The 18,693-nt window shown below is 41.2% G+C and overlaps 2 protein-coding genes across 2 annotated transcripts; one reads left to right on the forward strand and one right to left on the reverse strand.

Moving 5' to 3' along the window:
- Positions 1-321: 321 nt before the first annotated feature.
- Positions 322-9,369, reverse strand: phf6 (PHD finger protein 6). The gene is made up of 11 exons (XM_028415488.1): positions 9,234-9,369; positions 5,839-6,000; positions 5,523-5,624; positions 3,378-3,511; positions 3,125-3,171; positions 2,725-2,885; positions 2,493-2,636; positions 2,295-2,399; positions 2,076-2,209; positions 1,745-1,874; positions 322-1,121 (listed from the first exon to the last, which is right to left on the reverse strand). Exons 2-10 carry the CDS (start codon positions 5,968-5,970, stop codon positions 1,745-1,747), a joined length of 1,089 nt encoding a protein of 362 aa, XP_028271289.1. The 5' UTR covers positions 5,971-6,000; positions 9,234-9,369; the 3' UTR covers positions 322-1,121.
- Positions 9,370-10,639: 1,270 nt separating this feature from the next.
- cab39l1 (calcium binding protein 39, like 1) lies at positions 10,640-17,074 on the forward strand. The gene is made up of 9 exons (XM_028415489.1): positions 10,640-10,986; positions 11,526-11,673; positions 11,772-11,936; positions 12,128-12,246; positions 12,843-13,011; positions 13,087-13,146; positions 13,229-13,294; positions 13,409-13,552; positions 13,636-17,074. The coding sequence occupies exons 2-9, from the start codon at positions 11,557-11,559 to the stop codon at positions 13,825-13,827; spliced, it is 1,032 nt and encodes a 343-aa protein (XP_028271290.1). The 5' UTR covers positions 10,640-10,986; positions 11,526-11,556; the 3' UTR covers positions 13,828-17,074.
- The last annotated feature ends 1,619 nt before the right edge of the window (positions 17,075-18,693 follow it).

Here is an 18,693-nt window from a genome sequence, read left to right on the forward strand (position 1 = left end):
TGTTGGGGGTTATTAGGGCAATTTATTATAGTTTTGGTAGTGTTTACCAGCACTTAGTCATCTAGTCATGACTCTAAATAGAATAATACATCACGCTTTTATATTAGGTCTAATGATAAACAGTGAAAGAAAGAGCTTTTGAATGACCTAATACAGAGGTACGGTGCTGTAGTTTTTGCAGCTGTATGGTTAGACTTCAGGACGTATACAGATGGTGTGACATTCCTCACTCTTTAAACATCTGAAATCCTCACCTTTGTACCCAGAGACACAAGTGCTGCTTGACTCCACTCCAAAGAAAGACTCATTTCACTCAGCAGATGTGCAAAATAAAAATATTTTCTATTCCAATCATTCATGGATACATTTGTTGAGATACAAGTAACAGTACATCAAACAAAGTCAAGCCAACTCCTCAGAAGGGCTCTACATCACCCTTTGGCTGCTAAATAAAAAAACACCACCTTTAACAGTGGGAAAATCCAAGAGCATGCTGGCAAAACTTGTGACTGTCTGAAATCCAGATATTCCAAAGTACTCATGATGATAACACAGTAGCAAAATATTACATATCAAGAAAGAAAGGCTAACATGAAAAGAGTTCTCTTAAGACATGATTACAGAAGCAAGGTAATCAAACTGCACAACTTCATAAAGACTAGTAACAAACAGACCCCTCTTAAAAATGAGTCCATCAGAAGCTAAGGGGAAGAATGTATCGCTTTTCAGCAAGTGTGGGTCATGTAATCTGTGAGGTCATGGGCAGTGAGTGACAATCAAAAGATCAGTCCATCAGCTCTTGTTCACAGCGCTAATATGTGTATCTGGGAATCCCTTATTGAGCCTTGGGAAAAACGAGCTGGGGCTTTTCACGGTGCTGCAGCAGCAGTCCAGTGATCTGCAGAGTACCACCAGGCTGTGAGAAGCTCAGCCGGTCAACTCAAATCAGGATTTCATAAAGAAGACATCTGGTGCACATTAGGACATCGTGTCCATTTACTGAAAGAAACCGTGTGAGAGACTCGTGGGAGCTTGTAGACCATGGCTTGAGTGTGAGTGGGCTAAGATTTTAGTATAAAAAAAAGTCTTTGAGTTCTCCACACATCACACCTGCACCCAACCTGTGAGGACAGAGAAGAACAAAAGTCAGAATTGTATTTTGAAGAATGTGGGTTAGCATTTCCAGTATCACATTCTGAAGTGTTCACACACAAAGAACATGTATTTGCAGGTCTCAAAAAGCTTCTTGCTTTCCAGCCAAAACAGAGCCAGCACCGATGCAGACCCAGTGATAGAAAGCTTTACTCAGCCTAGTGCTTAGAAATATAATATAACAATATAGCAGACCTGATATGAGAGAAACGACATATCGATTTCTCTGGAAGCCTTTTACATATGGTAAAGTTAACAATAAAAGCACTTGACTAACTTGTTTTAATATAGGTTGAGATTATCTTAAGCTGCAGTTAGGCAGCATTCTGCTGAACAGCCACACAAAACAGCTACAAAGAAATTCAAAGAAGTCACTGCAGATAATCCTTTGGGTGTTAAAGGGGGACCAGGCTGCAGACATTAAAGTAAAGACTGTACGCTGGCTGTGACTTCTTACGACCAGGTCCTTGGTGTGGCTCCTGCATTTTGTGTAATTCGGGCTGTGACCGCTTTAAAGGACAGGTGAATGCTGACCCAGATCACAAGCTGATGTCAGCCCCATTAAACAACAACAACACCTCTGAACACATACCTAGTTACCGTTCACTTGTGTTGATGGTGTTCCTCCATGGTCGATTGCTGCCCGCTCTCTACTACGATTCTCTCGCTCCTCATCTTCCTCATCTCTCTCTTCATTGCCACTGTGGTTCTTACAATATAGTCTAAAAACACATCATGTGAAAAACACAGTGAGGTGTAGTGATGGAATTCTAAGGCTTGATTTTACAGTGTTTCCCAGGTGTGTCCCTGTTGTGCACCATGTCGGTGAACAATGGATAAGTGGATAACTCTATAGTGAGTACATTAAACAGTTGTAGTGTGAATGTAGATTTGCTTGTAAAACAGGTAGAAGGTGAGCTCACTTGTAGATGCCGCGTGCCATGTTTTCGATGTACTTGGCTTTGTCCTGCAGGCCACAGTGATAGTGGTAGGTCTTCACACATGCTTTAATCTCACAGCCGATGGTAGCGCCCAACTGAGAGCAGAGCGTGCATTTCTGGAAAAAAAAAACACAAACAAATCCCACATGAACTTTAATGAGTCGAAACACAGATGAAAGCCAAGTGGACTTATCTTCCCACCATTCTTTTGCCCCTCTTGATTTCCTGGATAACCGTCTTTACATCAAAGTTTCCAAATTCAGCCCGTGATGTGGTGGTCAACTGTACCGTCCCCGATGAAAAAAGCTGGAGAGCATAAAAGAGACATGCAGCTGGTAGAACTACAAAAGCACATTTGCAAAATAATGTACAGACAGACTTTAAACGCAGCGCTCTCACCATGCACTTATAGTGTGCAGCCACTTTTTTGGAGTTGTCCGTATGAAGCATGCCTCTTGTTTCGTTCTCTTCATCACCAGCATGGCAAAAGCCACAGCGCTGGCCTCCATCTCCTGGGATGGCCCGGAGAGGTGACCTGTCACGCTAAAACACAGTACGCCATTTTGAAAAATATTAGCACTACACAGCAAACAGACCAATGTCTTCCTTATGAGGTGGGGCAGTGCCTTACATGGGAAGAGCTCTCCTCATCTGCAGCCTGTGAGGAGGTGGAGCGTGTTTCTTCTGACTGTCCGCGGGACCCAACCTTGGCCCTCCCTTTCTCAAACCTTCCCCTGCCTCTGCTCTGCGGGGGGGATGCATCCGAGTCATTGGCCACACCTTCTTCCTCATCTAATGACAACCCAACAATCACAGGAGTGCTCTGTAAGAATCAAACCTCCTCACATGTATGTGGAAGCATTTACTCATACAATACACACTGTAATGATAAAAGATAACCTGAAATGAACCTGGAGTTGAACACATTGCCAAAAAAATTCAAAGTACGGTTTGTGTTATAACAGGAAAAAAGCTATAATCCAATCGTCCCTGTGATGCAGCAGCTTAAGAGTTGTTAAAGCACACTGTACCTTCATGGACATCCTGAGACGCATCCCGGTGTTTGCGACAGTAAACACTACAGCCGGAAATAAAACAAAGAGTTTCATCTAAATGAACCAGGTGCTCCAGTATATATATATCAGATATATCAGAAATGTCACCTGCCAATAGTGTACATGAATGTAAACTGCCCCCTGCAACCTTCAAACCAGGTGTTGCATGTAGAAGCACACATTAATGGAGCTTCATTTACTGCACACAACTACACAGAAAGTGACTTACAGGTAGATCCCTTGTGAGGGATTCTCTTTGATCTGAGCTTTGTCCTTCACAGCACAATAATAGTGATATGTCCGCCGGCATGTCTTGACATCACAGCCGATTGTAGCTCCCGGTCGGTGACATGAAGAACACATCTGCCCAGGAAGGAAACAGAGAGAAGCTTTTAGAGAAAATGGCCAAGCATATATACACAGACCTTTGTGCATTTTTCTATAGCAGTACTGCTGGCAAATTGGTGTTTTAAAAAGGTTTACAAACACAAATCTACATTCAGAGTGTGCACAAATGAAGGAAATTCACCTTCCCAAGAGTGGTCTATTAACAACCATTACTCAAAAAACATGTCATGTCCAAGAGGACACAAAGGAACTCAGGGTGACCTCTAATATATCTGACCAATATATTACTCAACTAGATTAACATTAGTTCATGAATCCACCATCAGGAGAACAGTGAACCACAGTGGTGTGCTTGAGCTCTCCAAAAAGAACACTGCAGTTTGCTAAAGCTCATGTGGACCAACCAGAATGAGACCAAAATAGAATTATCTGGCGTAAACGAGAAGCTTAATGTTCAGAGAGAGAATGATGCGGCATTTCAGTATGTGAACCCATCCTGTTAGTTAAACATGATGGTGGTAGTATTATGGTTTGGGCCTGTTTTGCTGCATCTGAGCCAGGATGATTTGCCATCATTATTGAAATGAGGAGCTCTCAAGACAAAGTAGCTCATGCAGCGTGACAACAACCCCAATGACACGAGTCAGTTTACAAAAGTACGGTGAAAGAAGAACAAAGTTGATATAATATGAAATAGTTATGAAAAGTTGTGAAAGCACCTGAGGTAAGCAGTTCCCCAACATGTCAGAACTGAAGCTGTTCTGTACTGATGGGATGACATTTCTTAAAGGCACAGTTCACATACTTGTGCCACTCACACATTAGATCCTTTTCCTGAATAAATACATGATGCAATCAAATCAGTTCATTTAGTTGATTGTTTTTTTTTCTACTTTCAGGGCGTGTTTCAGTCAAATTTATACAGATACAGAAGATTTTAAAGGGTTCCAGCAGCACTGTTGTAATGTGCAGGTTTATTAAGGATCAAATGCCTGTGTTGGAAAGAAACGGTACATAAATGAAAAAAAATTACCTGAAGATTTTAGCATTTAGTAAAACATTTTTTAGTGAAATGTTCAAAAAACCTTGCAGGAAAAGGTAGTTTCTCACATGTTGTAGACAAAACAATTACTGTATGTGATAATAACCAAAATAAATTGACTATTGCCTGAAAATGTATTTGTAGATCTGTTATCTAATCTGAATCTAATAATAGTATAAACATGTTGTCTAAATGTCCACGTACACGTAGTTTAGAAATGCAATACCATGATTAAGTTATAAAATTAAAGCCAATGAATTTGCCTGTGCTGATGGAAGCATACTTAAAATAACATGATATGATACGATAACAGGATATACATCAAGTATACATCCAAAACCAGTTTTTACATCTTTTATTGGTAGAAAAAAGCTGATAAACATGAGATAAAAGATTATTTTATGTAATGATATGGCAAGTACTTAACTCTGTCACAAGAAAACACCACAGGTGTGTAAAATATATACATATTCTCATCAAGTGCTATTATTACTTAGTCACATTTCTGTATCTTTATTTATAGAAAATGCATTTAAATATGCTCTGTACTGTGGTGGGACAATACTGAATCATATCATTTGTCCTTGTTTACTGCCTTGTTAGGGCTAATCTGACTACACATGTGTATGTGATAGAGAAGAACTGGGTTATTGTTTGCAGCTGCAAACTCTCACATTATGCCTGGTGGAAGTCGAAGGAGTTGAAGGACATTTTAAAGATATATAACATGTTAAAAGATATTCACACCACTGAGAGCTGTGTGAAACCTGTTTATGTGCTTCTCTCCATGCGATTGCTTGTAATAAAATATAACTTCTCAGTGATCATTTGAGAGTCTTTTTAGAATCTTTCCAGTACCATTAAACAATTCTATGATATGTTTTACATAAAGGAGGACATATTGGAGGAACATAGTCAGAGGGTCCAACCTTATAACACTGCTTAGTCAATACTGCGGGTCTTAGGAGGACAGTAGGTACTTACCAATTTATTTCCCCTCTTGATCTCCTTTTTCACATCATCAATGGAAAATCCTCCAATGTTCTCACTGTCTGAGTGTGATGTTACCAGGGCTGAAGAGAATAGCTGCAGGGGAAATGAATGCAGTGTTTATTTTTTATTTTTCTTTAACTACTGCTAAGAGACTCTGACATGTCACATACATTTTAAAGTATTTTTCTTGGTAAAATTTAGAATTAGTGTAAGTTCTGAATTTAAAACAACGTGCAATCCTTTACAAAGTACAATGTAACACAGCTCACAAGTAAGTATCAGCCTGAGAACAATGTGCTCCACTTACCATGCACTTGTGGTGAGCTGCCACCTTCTGGCTGTCAGACACCAGCAGCTGCCCACACTCCTTGTCCCTGTTGGTTCTGCAGAAGGCACATTTAGGAAGCCGCGCTGCAGCTCCTTTCCTCTGTCCTGACATGGCCAAAGACTTCTCTGCGTACCCAAGAGTCTAATTAAAATAAATAACAGTCAGAACAGCAGCATCGCTCTGAATCACACCGACAGAAGCGCCTTCTTAATATGATGAAAGCAGCTGTCACTGTCTCATCAAAATAACTTGAATACAAAATGACAGATTTGTCCATCTAGTTCAGCGTCACACCTTATTTTGAATTGAACCGGATGAATCAGATACATTAAGTGTTCATTATGTGAGCTAGTGATGGCTAGGTTCCTAGGAACTCTACGTCTACAAGCAAAGGATGGAAAGTATGACCCTACATGTCAGAATTAAGCCACTGCTGTTGATGTGTTATAACATATTGCACATTATGCCACAGACGAATCCCATACACATCCAGTTTCTTCATCAAATTGAAAATAAAAAAATAAAAAAATCTTGTGAAATAATGAATAAAACTCTTTGGGAATGAGCCACTAGAAACTCTTTCCCAGAAACAGCTGGAAACAAAACTTCAACTCAACTTCTTTGAGGGGGGTGCAAGTCTACAGCTCGACAATGTTTTGACTTCAAATCCTGATTCATTTGTGTTAAATGAATTGGGGATCTGTGAATGAAGTGATGAAAGATGAATGAATGAATCCAAATATGTGCATATTAAGTGCATAGGTGATGGGTGAGCAACAATACAGGGAAGTAACTGCAGTCATCCCGGGAGCAAATTTCCATCAATGAATTGGGATTACTTTAATTACGATGTCTAACACATAGGACAACCTCCATCAGGCTTGTGCAAAATCATATCGTGTGCAATTAATCGTCAGAAAAACTGTATTCAGTTAAATGATGCGGAGCAGCACATTCTAACAGAGGTGTAACGTCTGTCACCCTAAGCTGGAGCTCAACGAGGCCACAGCGCCGGCTACAGCTGTAGTATATAGTGCCGCGCATGTCTACGCGACATGCTAGTGTGAAGCGTGGAGTGTTAGTTGTTGCCATAGTAACTGGATGTTGCCATAGTAACTTAATGTTGTTTGTATCAAAGGAATGAACGCCACCTGGAGACGCTGCCTCCCGATCTTTGTTTATTGACTCCATAGCAAGGAAGGAAAACGTTACAACAGCGAAGTCTCCTCCAGCAGATATTGAAAAGAATTCCACTCAGCCGAGAATCCGCGATACCTTCAGTCATTGTTCTCCTTACGACCAAAGTAAGTAAGAACGTAACGCAGGTTGGTTTGCACACACATTTAAATGTGGAACTGTCTGGTTTGTTTGTAATGTTTGTTCTGCTGCTACAGTCTGAGTGAAAATATGCACTAGTGTGCGACATATTCCAGTCACAGCTTAATTTGACACATTTTTTGTTGAAACCCTAGGGATTATTATTCTCCCCCCCAAGATCGCATTTTTGGAGGCCTTAACATGCCCCAAAACTCACCAAACTTGGTGGAAAGATTCATTCCCCTGAAAAATTTTTAAATTTGCTGACTTTTGAAATGCACATGGGAAAGAAACGCTGTATTTTCTGCAGTGCCACCAACACGCTTCATGCAAAGTGGACAAAATCTTACAGTAGTGCTATGGACCCGAGTCTGAACAGATATATATGCCAATAGGTCGATACGGTCATAGTGCCACCTAATGGCAGCAGGAAATTTCTGTTGTAAACATGTGTTTGTTGTACGTCTCTGGAAATGAGAAGAGAGCATAGGAGAGGAGACAGCGATGCTGCTTGCAGCTTTAATTTTAACTTTAATAATCACTGATGTGACTTCTCTGAACTTATTTGTCCGTGTTAATCTTAATGTTGATATCCACTGCTCTGTGACCTGAAGATAAGAACATCTGAAGGACAAAGTTACTAAATGTTTGCTTCATTATTATGTTAAAGCAGTTTGTGCCTCGTTATCAATACATATTTCAAACATGGCTGGTTGGTGCCTAAACACTACTCACCAGCTTAGCCTGTTAGAACGAAGGAGTTAACTTGACTGATGATTTGTCAGAATCATTTTAGAACAATGTGGCGATTTAGAGTCAAAAACATGTAATAGTCATCAATTAATCGTCAAATTAATCATTCATTTTTTTGCCAATATCGTCCTCCATATGCACATTTAGTTTTTCTGAATATGATGCAACATGTTTCCTATTTTGCACATGCAGTCTGCACCAGTATTCTTAATCATCTCATCTGCAGGCATCTATGGTACTTGTATTAAACAATAATAATAATAATAATTCAGTAGAAAATGTACAGTTTAGATCATCTGGCCAGTTGTGAGCAAGCACTGAAAACATGCACATCACACATCCCCAGGAGTATTTGATTGCTTTTGTATAATCTGCTTATTAATATAACTATTTAGATGCGTACTAATATGCGTATTAACAAATATTTTTTCTTAATAAATGCAAAATTGCTCATAACCCCATCAGTGCATGTGTGTATAGTAGTGCAGTGGATAGAATGTGTGCTGTTATTTGCAGGTGTGCTTTGTTTCCTGTGATCCATAATAAATGCAAATGTATTAAACGCGACGATTAAAATAATCTACTCAATCCTTAGTAGTCAACAAACGAAAGTGGACGTTTTAGAAATCACAATAGCGGAGTGTGCTGCGCCGCCTTGACAGAGCCATTACAGCCATGACAGCAGGGCCAGGATTTCACTGCGGCTGCGAGCAGCAGCGGAGCTCAGCGGGCGGACAACGCGGCTCAGCCCGACACACAAGCTCAAACATCCCGAATTCAACCTCCGCTTTTCTTTCAAACGCTCTCATATCACCCTCTCACACCACACTGCGATGTTGTGGTAGATTTGTTAGCAGAACAAGTGGAAAATAAGTGAAAGAAAAAGTAGCTAAAGATTCTCCTCCAAAGTTTTGAATTAAAGGGGGTGTGTGTGTCTGCTCCTCCACCAAACTGGCTGTGACTGAAAACAATTTTCACTAAGAACATCTCAACGCCCCGAAATTTCCTCTCAAGGCCTTTTACTTGTAGGGAAATAAAGGTCGAAGGCAGGAAAATATGAGTCCGCGACATTATGTTTGTACTGGGACCTGAAAACTGCGATTATTTCCCTTTAAATGTGGGAAATTATCATGACAGGCGCGGGTCTTTGCAAACCGTTTCGAAGTAAAGAGCGCCATACGTGATGTATCCCTGTGAAAAGAGAGCAGCTCGGCTTGTACGCCAAGCAATATGGCCTGAAACGACAACAGGCCATAAAACACGGTGGATATGATCCAGCCGCAGTAACCCAGCTCACATCTTACCTGCTATTATAATCTTATCGCGCCGAAACGGTACAAAAGATGGAAAAGTACTCCAGCTATCGACTCCGTTTCTTTCCGTCCTTCAGAAGTGATCGTGTGCTTTTCACACTAGCAATCAAGCTAGCTAGCGTATGCTAGCGAGCGGGACTTCCGGGTGGGCCTTTCAGAATAAAAGTCACGTCGACGAACGCACGTTGCGAATGTTTCAAACGTGAAAAGACACAGGAGGTGAAAATACGCAAAGTAGGACAGTGCTTTACGAAAAAAGGATAACTAACTGTGAAGCAACAATCCCTCAATGTAGGTATGACCTGTGTTTCATGCAGGTTTATAAGCTGTAAACATTTCATTTAAAATAACAGCGCAACAATAGAATAGAATAGAATATAACAGAAAATACTGTATTAATCCCTTAGGGAAGGTCCCTCAGGGAAATTCGGGTACCAGCAGCACTACAACACCAAAAGTCAGAGCAAGAATTAAATAGAATAAAGTAGAATATAGCACAGTAAAAATAAAAATAAGAGGAATTATGTACAAACATTGCACAGCAGTTCATGTTACATCATTATTAAAAGTGTAATATATTGTATATTCACAAAGACTAATGTAAAATCACCAATCCCAGAGAGATTACTCTCAGAACACCACTGGGTCCAAACAGAGAAGTGCTGGTTCTTCTCACAGCACCACTGCCATGGGCCTAGACCTAACAGATGACAGCGTTGTGATGGATGGTTATGAGTGTTAGCTGGTGTAAGCCCGGCTGCTGTTCTGTGAAAGAGTAAAACAGTATTGTCAGGTTTTAGACATGTACAGTGTGTGGAGTCTGTCTCACTTCATACAGTGGACAACCTAAGCTGTGAACATGTGTCTGAAAAATACTGAAGTCACTAAATGTCAGCAGCTACGTGTGGGCGCTGTCTTGGAGGGATAATAATAAATGAGCTTGGAAAAAAGTTAAAGTTCTGCTAATGTCCGTCTTAGATGCTGACATTTCTGAACTCTCTATAGAAATCTATGGGTTTTGTCGTCTGCAAATAATGCTGGTGTCTGAAAAACTCCCATGTCCGACTTCCTCTTGTATGTTGTGTTATTTCTTCTTCTGCGTATTCTATTTTGTAAAGTAACACACTCTGGACGTATATTACACATTTGAGCGAAAACATGGCCAAACTGCCTCATCTGTCGTCGACAAATGAGGTGCACTTGTTCAGCTCCACGGCTCCGCCCGGCGGAGGGCTGAACTTTCAGTCTTATCCGTTCCACCCACATGGAAACGTGTGAGTTATGAAACATGCTCACCTATGGCCGAATGGGCGGTTCCACGTGTGGGCTGTCGTCAAACTGATAGGCAAAAATAACTGGCAATCATTTTGCAGAGCAAAACATACCCGCCCAGTGTCCCCGGGATGAGGAGAGGACGGGGTGTTCGGCAGAAGAGAACAGGGAAATGAAGTTGTCAGACAGGCCAGCCCAGCAACTCTCGCTGTACAAATAGGCAGCTAGCAAGTTCGGAAAAACGGGCACACGCAGAGGGGGTTACATGAACCATCGTAGCTATGAATGTTGTCCGTTCGAGCGACTTGTAGCTGCAGATAGTGCTCGTTAGATAGCTACAGGTCTCAGATAACGTTACAGACTTTTCAGAGTAACGTTACAGTGGCTAAACAAAGTGAGAGGTAACTTGCTAGCCTGCTAGCTAACCCTTAGCCACCAAGCGTCTTTCGCCTTCAAAACTTCAGTTTATTGGGTGAGTGTGGTTATCCTAAAGCAAATATTTAAACTCCGTGTTCTGTGGCGCGTTCCGTGGCACTCGTCGTATAACTACGTCCTGTCTCTGGGTTGCTGGTTTCACCCTAACAGCTAACGAGGTCACAAGCTAGCTCAACTTTGGCGATGAGCATGCTGTAACGTGACATTTTTAACGTTGTTCCCGACCTGTCATTGTTTAACCCGTAAAGATCGAGTTTTGTTGTTTTTCGGGCTTGCATAATGTTATCTGGAGATACTACTCTAGATAATCTACTGCGACCTCTTTATGGAGGAGATACTTTAGCGCGAATGTACCCGTCTAATGTTTGGAAACTGCCTAATGTAACACTTTACTAACGTTAGCTAGCTTCTGCTGCTGTGAACTTTAATGTTACATTGGCAAAGACCTTCTGTCAAACGTAGCTATGACTTAGCTCTGCTAAGTGACAGCTATTTCCTGATGCTAAGAGGTACAGGAAGTTGAATTGCTTCAAATGTTCATGATAGAATTTTTATACATTGATTTTTTTCCATCAGGTATCTAGACTTGGATTATCTGTCTTCAGTCATGCCTTTTCCTTTTGGAAAATCCCAGAAGAGTCCCGCTGAAATCGTGAGGAGTTTGAAGGAGAATGTTGCATATATGGAAAAGTTGGATGCTGGAGACAGCAAAAAGTGTGAAAAGGTCAGACATCGTTCATCCTCTGGTTGTCATACTTTATAATTCTCTCATTTGTATTTAACATAAACTCACTGTACTTCTTCTGGATTGTCTTTACTTAGGTTGCAGAAGAGGTGTCCAAAAATCTTGCTTCCCTGAAGGAAGTGCTCTGTGGGACGGGTGACAAGGAGCCTCAAACCGAGGCGGTGGCACAGCTTGCACAGGAGCTGTACAACACTAACCTTCTCATTGCTCTCATTGCAAACCTTCAGAAGATTGACTTTGAGGTGGGGGAAATGTACCTTTTTTTTTTTTGTTTTGACTCAGTGTAAAAAATTATTGATTACTTTGTGCAGACATCAAATGCTCGGTTGGAGCATGGATGCCTGATCTGAACATTTATGCCCAAAGCAAAACAAATCTTTGCATATCAGCAGCCAGTCAGCCAAGCGTCTTAGTAGCCTGTGCTGTTTTACAGGGGAAGAAGGATGTGGTCCATTTGTTCAGCAACATTGTGAGACGTCAGATTGGGACTCGCACACCCACTGTAGAATATATCTCTACACACCCACAGATCCTCTTCATGCTTCTGAAAGGGTAAGTTCATCTTTTCACGGTGCAGGAACTCAGTATGTGTATGTGTGTGTTTGCCCTTTGGCATTTATTAACTTCAAGTTGGAAAAACTCCTGAACTGTTTAATCAATCAGTATGAAACAAGTTATTTTTCATGTCACTGTTGATCGGTGATTCGCTTTCCCAAAAAAAAATCCCTGAAGATTTCCTTCATTACACAGTATGCGTTTCAACAGCTCCCAGACAAACAAGCGTGAACTTGTTGCATTCACCTGTGGTAACGAAGGTAGATGGATGGAGCGATAGAGTGCAGGTTTTACAGCCCTGCTCACTCAGAGTATGTTGTGGTTGCTCTGCATCAGGGTCAACGGAGGCTGCAGTCTGTCTGTGATGGATTTCTTCTGCTTTGTTTTTGAGTGCATACTAAAATGTCACATCTGCAAAGAGGAACGGTTCTGAAATGTAATAACAGTCACTGTAGAAATCAGATTAACAGTGTTAATGTGTTTAGATATGATATTTCTACTACTTCCTGAGATATCTGTTAAATGTGCAGTGCAGGTATTTGACTGATCTGTGGTGACTTCACTTAGACATGACTTGTATTAAAACTGTACAGATACGAGAGTGCAGAAGTGGCTCTTAACTGTGGCATGATGCTGCGAGAGTGCCTGCGCCACGATCCGTTGGCGAGGACAGTGCTCTTTTCTGAGGAGTTCTACTGCTTCTTCCGTTATGTTGAGCTCTCAACCTTCGACATCGCCTCCGACGCTTTCGCCTCATTCAAGGTAATGACACGTTTCTAATACTCAAGCACTGGCATGCTAACAGTGCTTATATCATGGTCTTCTGTTCTCTTTCAGGATCTTCTCACGCGACACAAGATTATGTGCGCAGAATTCCTGGAGAATAATTACGACAGGGTGAGTTTTGGAGCGTGCATTTTGGTCCTTAATTGAAAAACTGCTTATTCAGTGCCTTACATGCTTCTTAAATGTTCATCAGGTGTTTACAGAGTATGAAAAGCTGCTGCATTCTGAAAACTATGTCACCAAACGTCAGTCCTTAAAGGTACTATCACCTGTTCTGTGAAATCACAATCAGTGTTTCTTTGAGCTACTTGAATGCTTACCTGCCGTGGCTGTCTGTGCACTGTTCAAATAATTGTGTCTTGTTTTTTTTTAGCTCCTTGGGGAACTCCTCCTGGATAGACACAACTTCACTGTGATGACAAAGTACATCAGTCGGGCAGAGAACTTGAAACTGATGATGAACTTGCTCAGAGATAATAGCCGAAACATCCAGTTTGAGGCATTCCATGTCTTCAAGGTTTGCATTGAAATGTATTGTTTCAAAGGTCATGTGGTGTTTTGTATTATATTACTTAACATCTTCTCTCGTCCTTTTCAAAGGTATTTGTGGCAAATCCCAACAAAACTCAGCCCGTGCTGGACATACTGCTGAAGAACCAGACCAAGCTTGTGGAGTTTCTGAGCCACTTCCAGACCGACCGATCTGAAGATGAGCAGTTTTGCGATGAGAAAAATTATCTGATAAAGCAGATCCGGGACCTGAAGAGACCCACCGCGCCAGAGGAGGCTTAATGCTGCAGGGACAACTGCTCTGCCAGGGGGTAGATTTTATATAGGTGGTGGTTAGAGCTGCAGAAGGATAAGTGGCAGCCTGAGATACATGCTTTGTAAAGATTTAAGATTAAGTACAAAATATAGGAAAAAAAAAGTCAATATTACTTCCTTTACTTTCTGGTTTAGTGTGGATGTGGAAGCGATTTCCATCCAGCAACCTGAGTGGGCCAAGAACTGTTATTTAAACCACAGTGCTTCTTTATTGATAATAAAATGCCTTTAGTCCGTTCTTGAACGTTGGACCTGAAACTGTTACCCTTGCACATACACTGTCTGACAGAAACCTTAGAATGATGGAAACTTCATTGAATCCAGAGCTAACAGCAGCTCTGACGCATCCTCAAAGTCCTTTTCCAGGTCTTGTCTATATTTCAGTCATATTTCACACATGCAGGGCAGTCTGGACATTGTCTGGACTTTAACCAGCCGGGCTGCATGTGTGAACACAAATGTCCAACTCGCATACACTGTACATTAACCAGCCTTTAACCTGCTGGCTCCAAGGCTGGGTAATGTGTTATTCAGATGATATGTGAACGCAGCAGGTAATATTCTGGCAGTCAGTGTGTGCAGGTGTCTGCTTGCGCCTGTGTGTGGCACCACAGCCTTCAGTTATTATTGCAGATACTTTCAACTTGTTGTTGTTTTGGGTTGAAATAACACGACAACAGTCATTAGTTACTAGTCCTCTTCCTCCTCCGGCCCTCCTGCTGTCCTCTTCCTCCTCAAGCCTCCACAGCATCTCATACAGCCGGCCACCTGCTGTGAGCTGCATGTGTGAACAGAACACACTGAACCATGTCCAGACCCGGGTTTTCAGACTATAACCAGAGTTCATGTGTGAACAGGGCTTTAGAGATTTAAAGTGCTCAGAGGTGTATATTATATTTTTCTAATCTGTGTTTTTGGGAAACCTTTGAAGCATACAACAACTCTTCTTTAACTAATTGCTTAGGTTTGGTTTGTTGCGTTATTGTAAGCAGTCTGTTGTACAGGATCTTAGGAACCATAACCTTGGCAGAGTGACATGTGGATAAAATTGGTCAGGTTAACGCATAGTAGTAATATTTGGTGATTAACATGTAGTTTTCAGGCCTCTGGTTGCATTTGTGGGGTTAACGGAGGTTAGAAATGACCTTGCAGTGCCGTACTTGCCAATGCATCAGCTGTCACAGGAAGGGTAAATCAAAACCATAGAGGGATCAATTAATTGTGCTGTGATTTTTAGGCTGTGCTCAGTGATGCTTACATGACTGAAATAGAATCAAGGCGTCAGATAATGCTGCAGGGTACCAGCCACCCATTCACAGTCAGGATACACACTGATAGATCTCACTGTGGGAGCAGCTCCATCTCATACTGAGCACACAGCAGTGATTTAACAAATGAGATCTGCAGTATACAACAGATAATGGGGTTACTCATAAGGATGCATCCTGAGAATGTTACAGTGCCGTGTTGCCATAGTGTGAGGCATTGGTTAAAGATCTAACATCTGGTTTTTGATTGGGAAAGGAACCAACTGGCATTCAAGCCCAGGTCAAGTGACTCTGCAGTAGTATTTGTTACCAGTTAGAGAAAAGCAACAATATGAACATGACACCCAGGTGAACGCAGTTTAAGACTGTCTGAGGTAAAAAACAAGTAAAAAAACAAAATCCCTGCATATGTGCTACATTCAAATTTCAGTGTAGACAGCCTTTTATTTTCAGGCCCTGTTTTTCTTTGAATCATTTTTACCAAACGTTGTTTTAATTGCCACTTATTAAATCTGTTAGACGGAGCTGTCTTACAATTATACGTGCAGTCGCTTAATTTAGCACAAGATACACAGTATTTAAAATGTTTTGCCTCTGTACTGATATGAATATAACGTAACATTTCAACACAGGAGTACACCGATAACATGCTTTTGTTGCATTTGTGTGCAGTTACCTTCAGAATATCCACATGTGCTGTGAGGCATAGATGAGTTTGTTTTAGAGGAGGAGCTATGAATTTATTCCTCACAACAGCGTCATTGATTAGCTTCGTTTTACAAAGACTAAAATATTTGCCTTAATGCTGCCGTCACTAAAATAGCTGAAATTAGGGACTTTGAGATGCGCCGTCTGTGCGCGGTCTTTTAGTATATACCTCATGGCACTTGAGTTTGCAAATGCTGTGTTCTGTCTTCTTTTTACTTTGTTTCTTTACATTTGAAAAAAAGAACACAACAGTGGTTTGCTTGCATAATAAATGTATGTTTTTCAAACTTGAACAGGGACTGCAACCTGGTTTTCACAATGGAAGACCAATTTTGTTTTTGAAACTTAAATATTTCATTGGGTAGTGTCACACAAATGTTAATTCATAATGAATTGCAGTGTGATACCTTGTAGTAAATGTTGCCTTATTTAATGACATTTAATGGATTGTAATGATCATTAATTTGTTTTTAAGCCAAAGTCAATATGAAAAAGAGGAAAATGTACATTTTAAGTCCCAAATGCGTTACTAGTTCATTTCTCAGGTTCACATGTAGAGCAGTACGTTACACTCGGAATGTGATCCTTTGAGTGTAAATATATATTTTGATAGATATCGACATAGGCCTCAAACGAAGTATAACAGTGTGTTGTGGTTCTGGTTCTACTGTTTGGTACTTTGCACCAAATATGAGAACCGGATCAGGCCTTTTAGAGCCATAAAGTAAGAATAATTTGCGAACTCTGCTGTGAATGTGGTACATTATGCATGAACAGACTAAAGTCCTGCACATGGTATGCTGTCATGTCATGTCATGTTATTGAAGAAAGTTGGTCTAAATGTGTGTATGATTGATCTAATGTTCAGAACTCCCCAATGTTAAACAGCTTTGTAAAAAACTCAGTGCAATTGAACTAACCCAAAGTCAGTCCATGAGCTTAACCTTTACAATTGCTTGACAAACAGAAAGGGGGGAAACATGTTTATACTCTGTAATAACATCCAAATAATTTGACTGCTGTGTAACAATATACATTTTCAGATAGGTGTGTAAACTTAGTAGAAATTGGAGTCCAGTCATGACTTTGGGAAGGACATGTTGCACACAGCCATCCCACCAGAGGGCGCTGTGGGTAAAAAGTTCGCACCTTGTATGAGTTGTACAAACAAAGCATTTCATCTTTCTGTAACCCTACCTCCAGTTATGAGTATATCAATCACTGGCAATAATATGTAACATCAATTCAAATTCCTTAACATCGATACTATATATTTCGTGATTTAATTTTCTGTTTTCCGTGCTTAGCTTCTTTTTTTTTTTATTCTGTTGCCTTCTCTTTTTTCCTTTTCTCTTTCCACACTGGATATTTTATTTCCCATGGCAGAGAATTATGTGTACATAACTTTATAAAAGGATAAGTGAAGTGTGAAAGCATTCATGAAAATAAAACATAATGGCAATTTGTGTTTCTAAGCTATATAATTAACCAGGTTATCTTGCCTTCTATACGGTAAATGCAGTTTGATCGTTACTTTGTAATTTTCTGAAAACCACAGAAGTCTTGTTTTTGTCCTGGTTTATTACTATTGCACGTTAATAGCCATACGATACCCCTCCTCCTGGCTTTGTGGGGCAGGGGTGTCAGCCCGGGACACATTCCATCCTACCAGGAGGTATCAATGAGGCCTGCTCAATAAGCTGCTGGGCCGCATTTATTTAGACTCACTGCTAAATTTATAATGCAAAATAGTCATCAAAGCCCATGAAGGGCCCCTTTCTTAGGAGTGCAGGCTTCCTGAAATCAGGCGTACTCTGCATGTGTGAGATGAGGGTCTCATTCAACTCCACCAATCACAGCCGAACAAGCAGAGAAAACGCAGCATGGGAAAGTAGGTTAAAGTTCAATCAAGGGAGAAGGCGAGTATGGCAACGCTGCTGCCGCGTTCCCACAGAGCAGGGCAGCGCCACCATGCTTTGGAAAGGCTCGGCGTCTCTCTCTCACACACACACGCATAACAAAACATATTATTGAGTGATATTTGTGCGACGAGCCGTGCCCCCGCAGGCAGCAGAAGGCTCTGTGGGGGCAGGGTTTGCAGGGGTTACAGGTCACAAGCCGCCTGAGCTCCTTCTGACCAGCGCGGCGCTGAATGGAGGAGCGAGACGTGTCATTCATCTAAAAAAAAAAATCAGTCTGCAATTTAAGATTTTTCTTATTTTTTCCTCCTATGGGATCAGCGCTCCGGAGGAAATATCCGCATCTGACGCGTGATTTCCGCAAGATATCGAAGAAGATATGCGCACACCAGAGTGCGTCGCCTGCGCTCCTGTCCCCACCCCCACAAAGAGAAAAACAACAAAAAAAGAAGATGCTCACACAATTTCATGCATGACAAAACTTTTTCTTTTCGCCGAAGGAGTGAAGTTGAGGCTGAAGGAGACGGATCACATCTGCGGCGCAAAGGTATGCGGCGAACTTTTCTGCGTGTTGTGGATTCATTCAGTAGAATAAAGCTGGAGACAATCTGGATAAAGGTAGGCTATATCTGCAGGGTCCTGCTGTGTTCAGATACACATGTGCTGATGTAGTTTCTGTTTCAGAAAGTTATATTAATCTGAGAAATATTTGAAAGCATGCTGCGACCTGTTCTTTGTTTGTTTTTCCATCGGCACAGTCCAACTTTTACGCATCGTGTGACCACGGCGGCTTGTTGAAGTTGGTGTGCTGAGGTGTTTGTTAGCTGTGGGCCCACACTGAGCTCATTTTAATCCGTAAAGCTCTACACATGAATCCACCCTCAGCTCAGCAGCTGCTGCTATTGTAGTAAATGCGTAATTGGATAAAAAGCGGGTGT

This window comes from Parambassis ranga, chromosome 10 (assembly GCF_900634625.1).
Source record: "Parambassis ranga chromosome 10, fParRan2.1, whole genome shotgun sequence".
Taxonomy (NCBI): domain Eukaryota; kingdom Metazoa; phylum Chordata; class Actinopteri; family Ambassidae; genus Parambassis; species Parambassis ranga.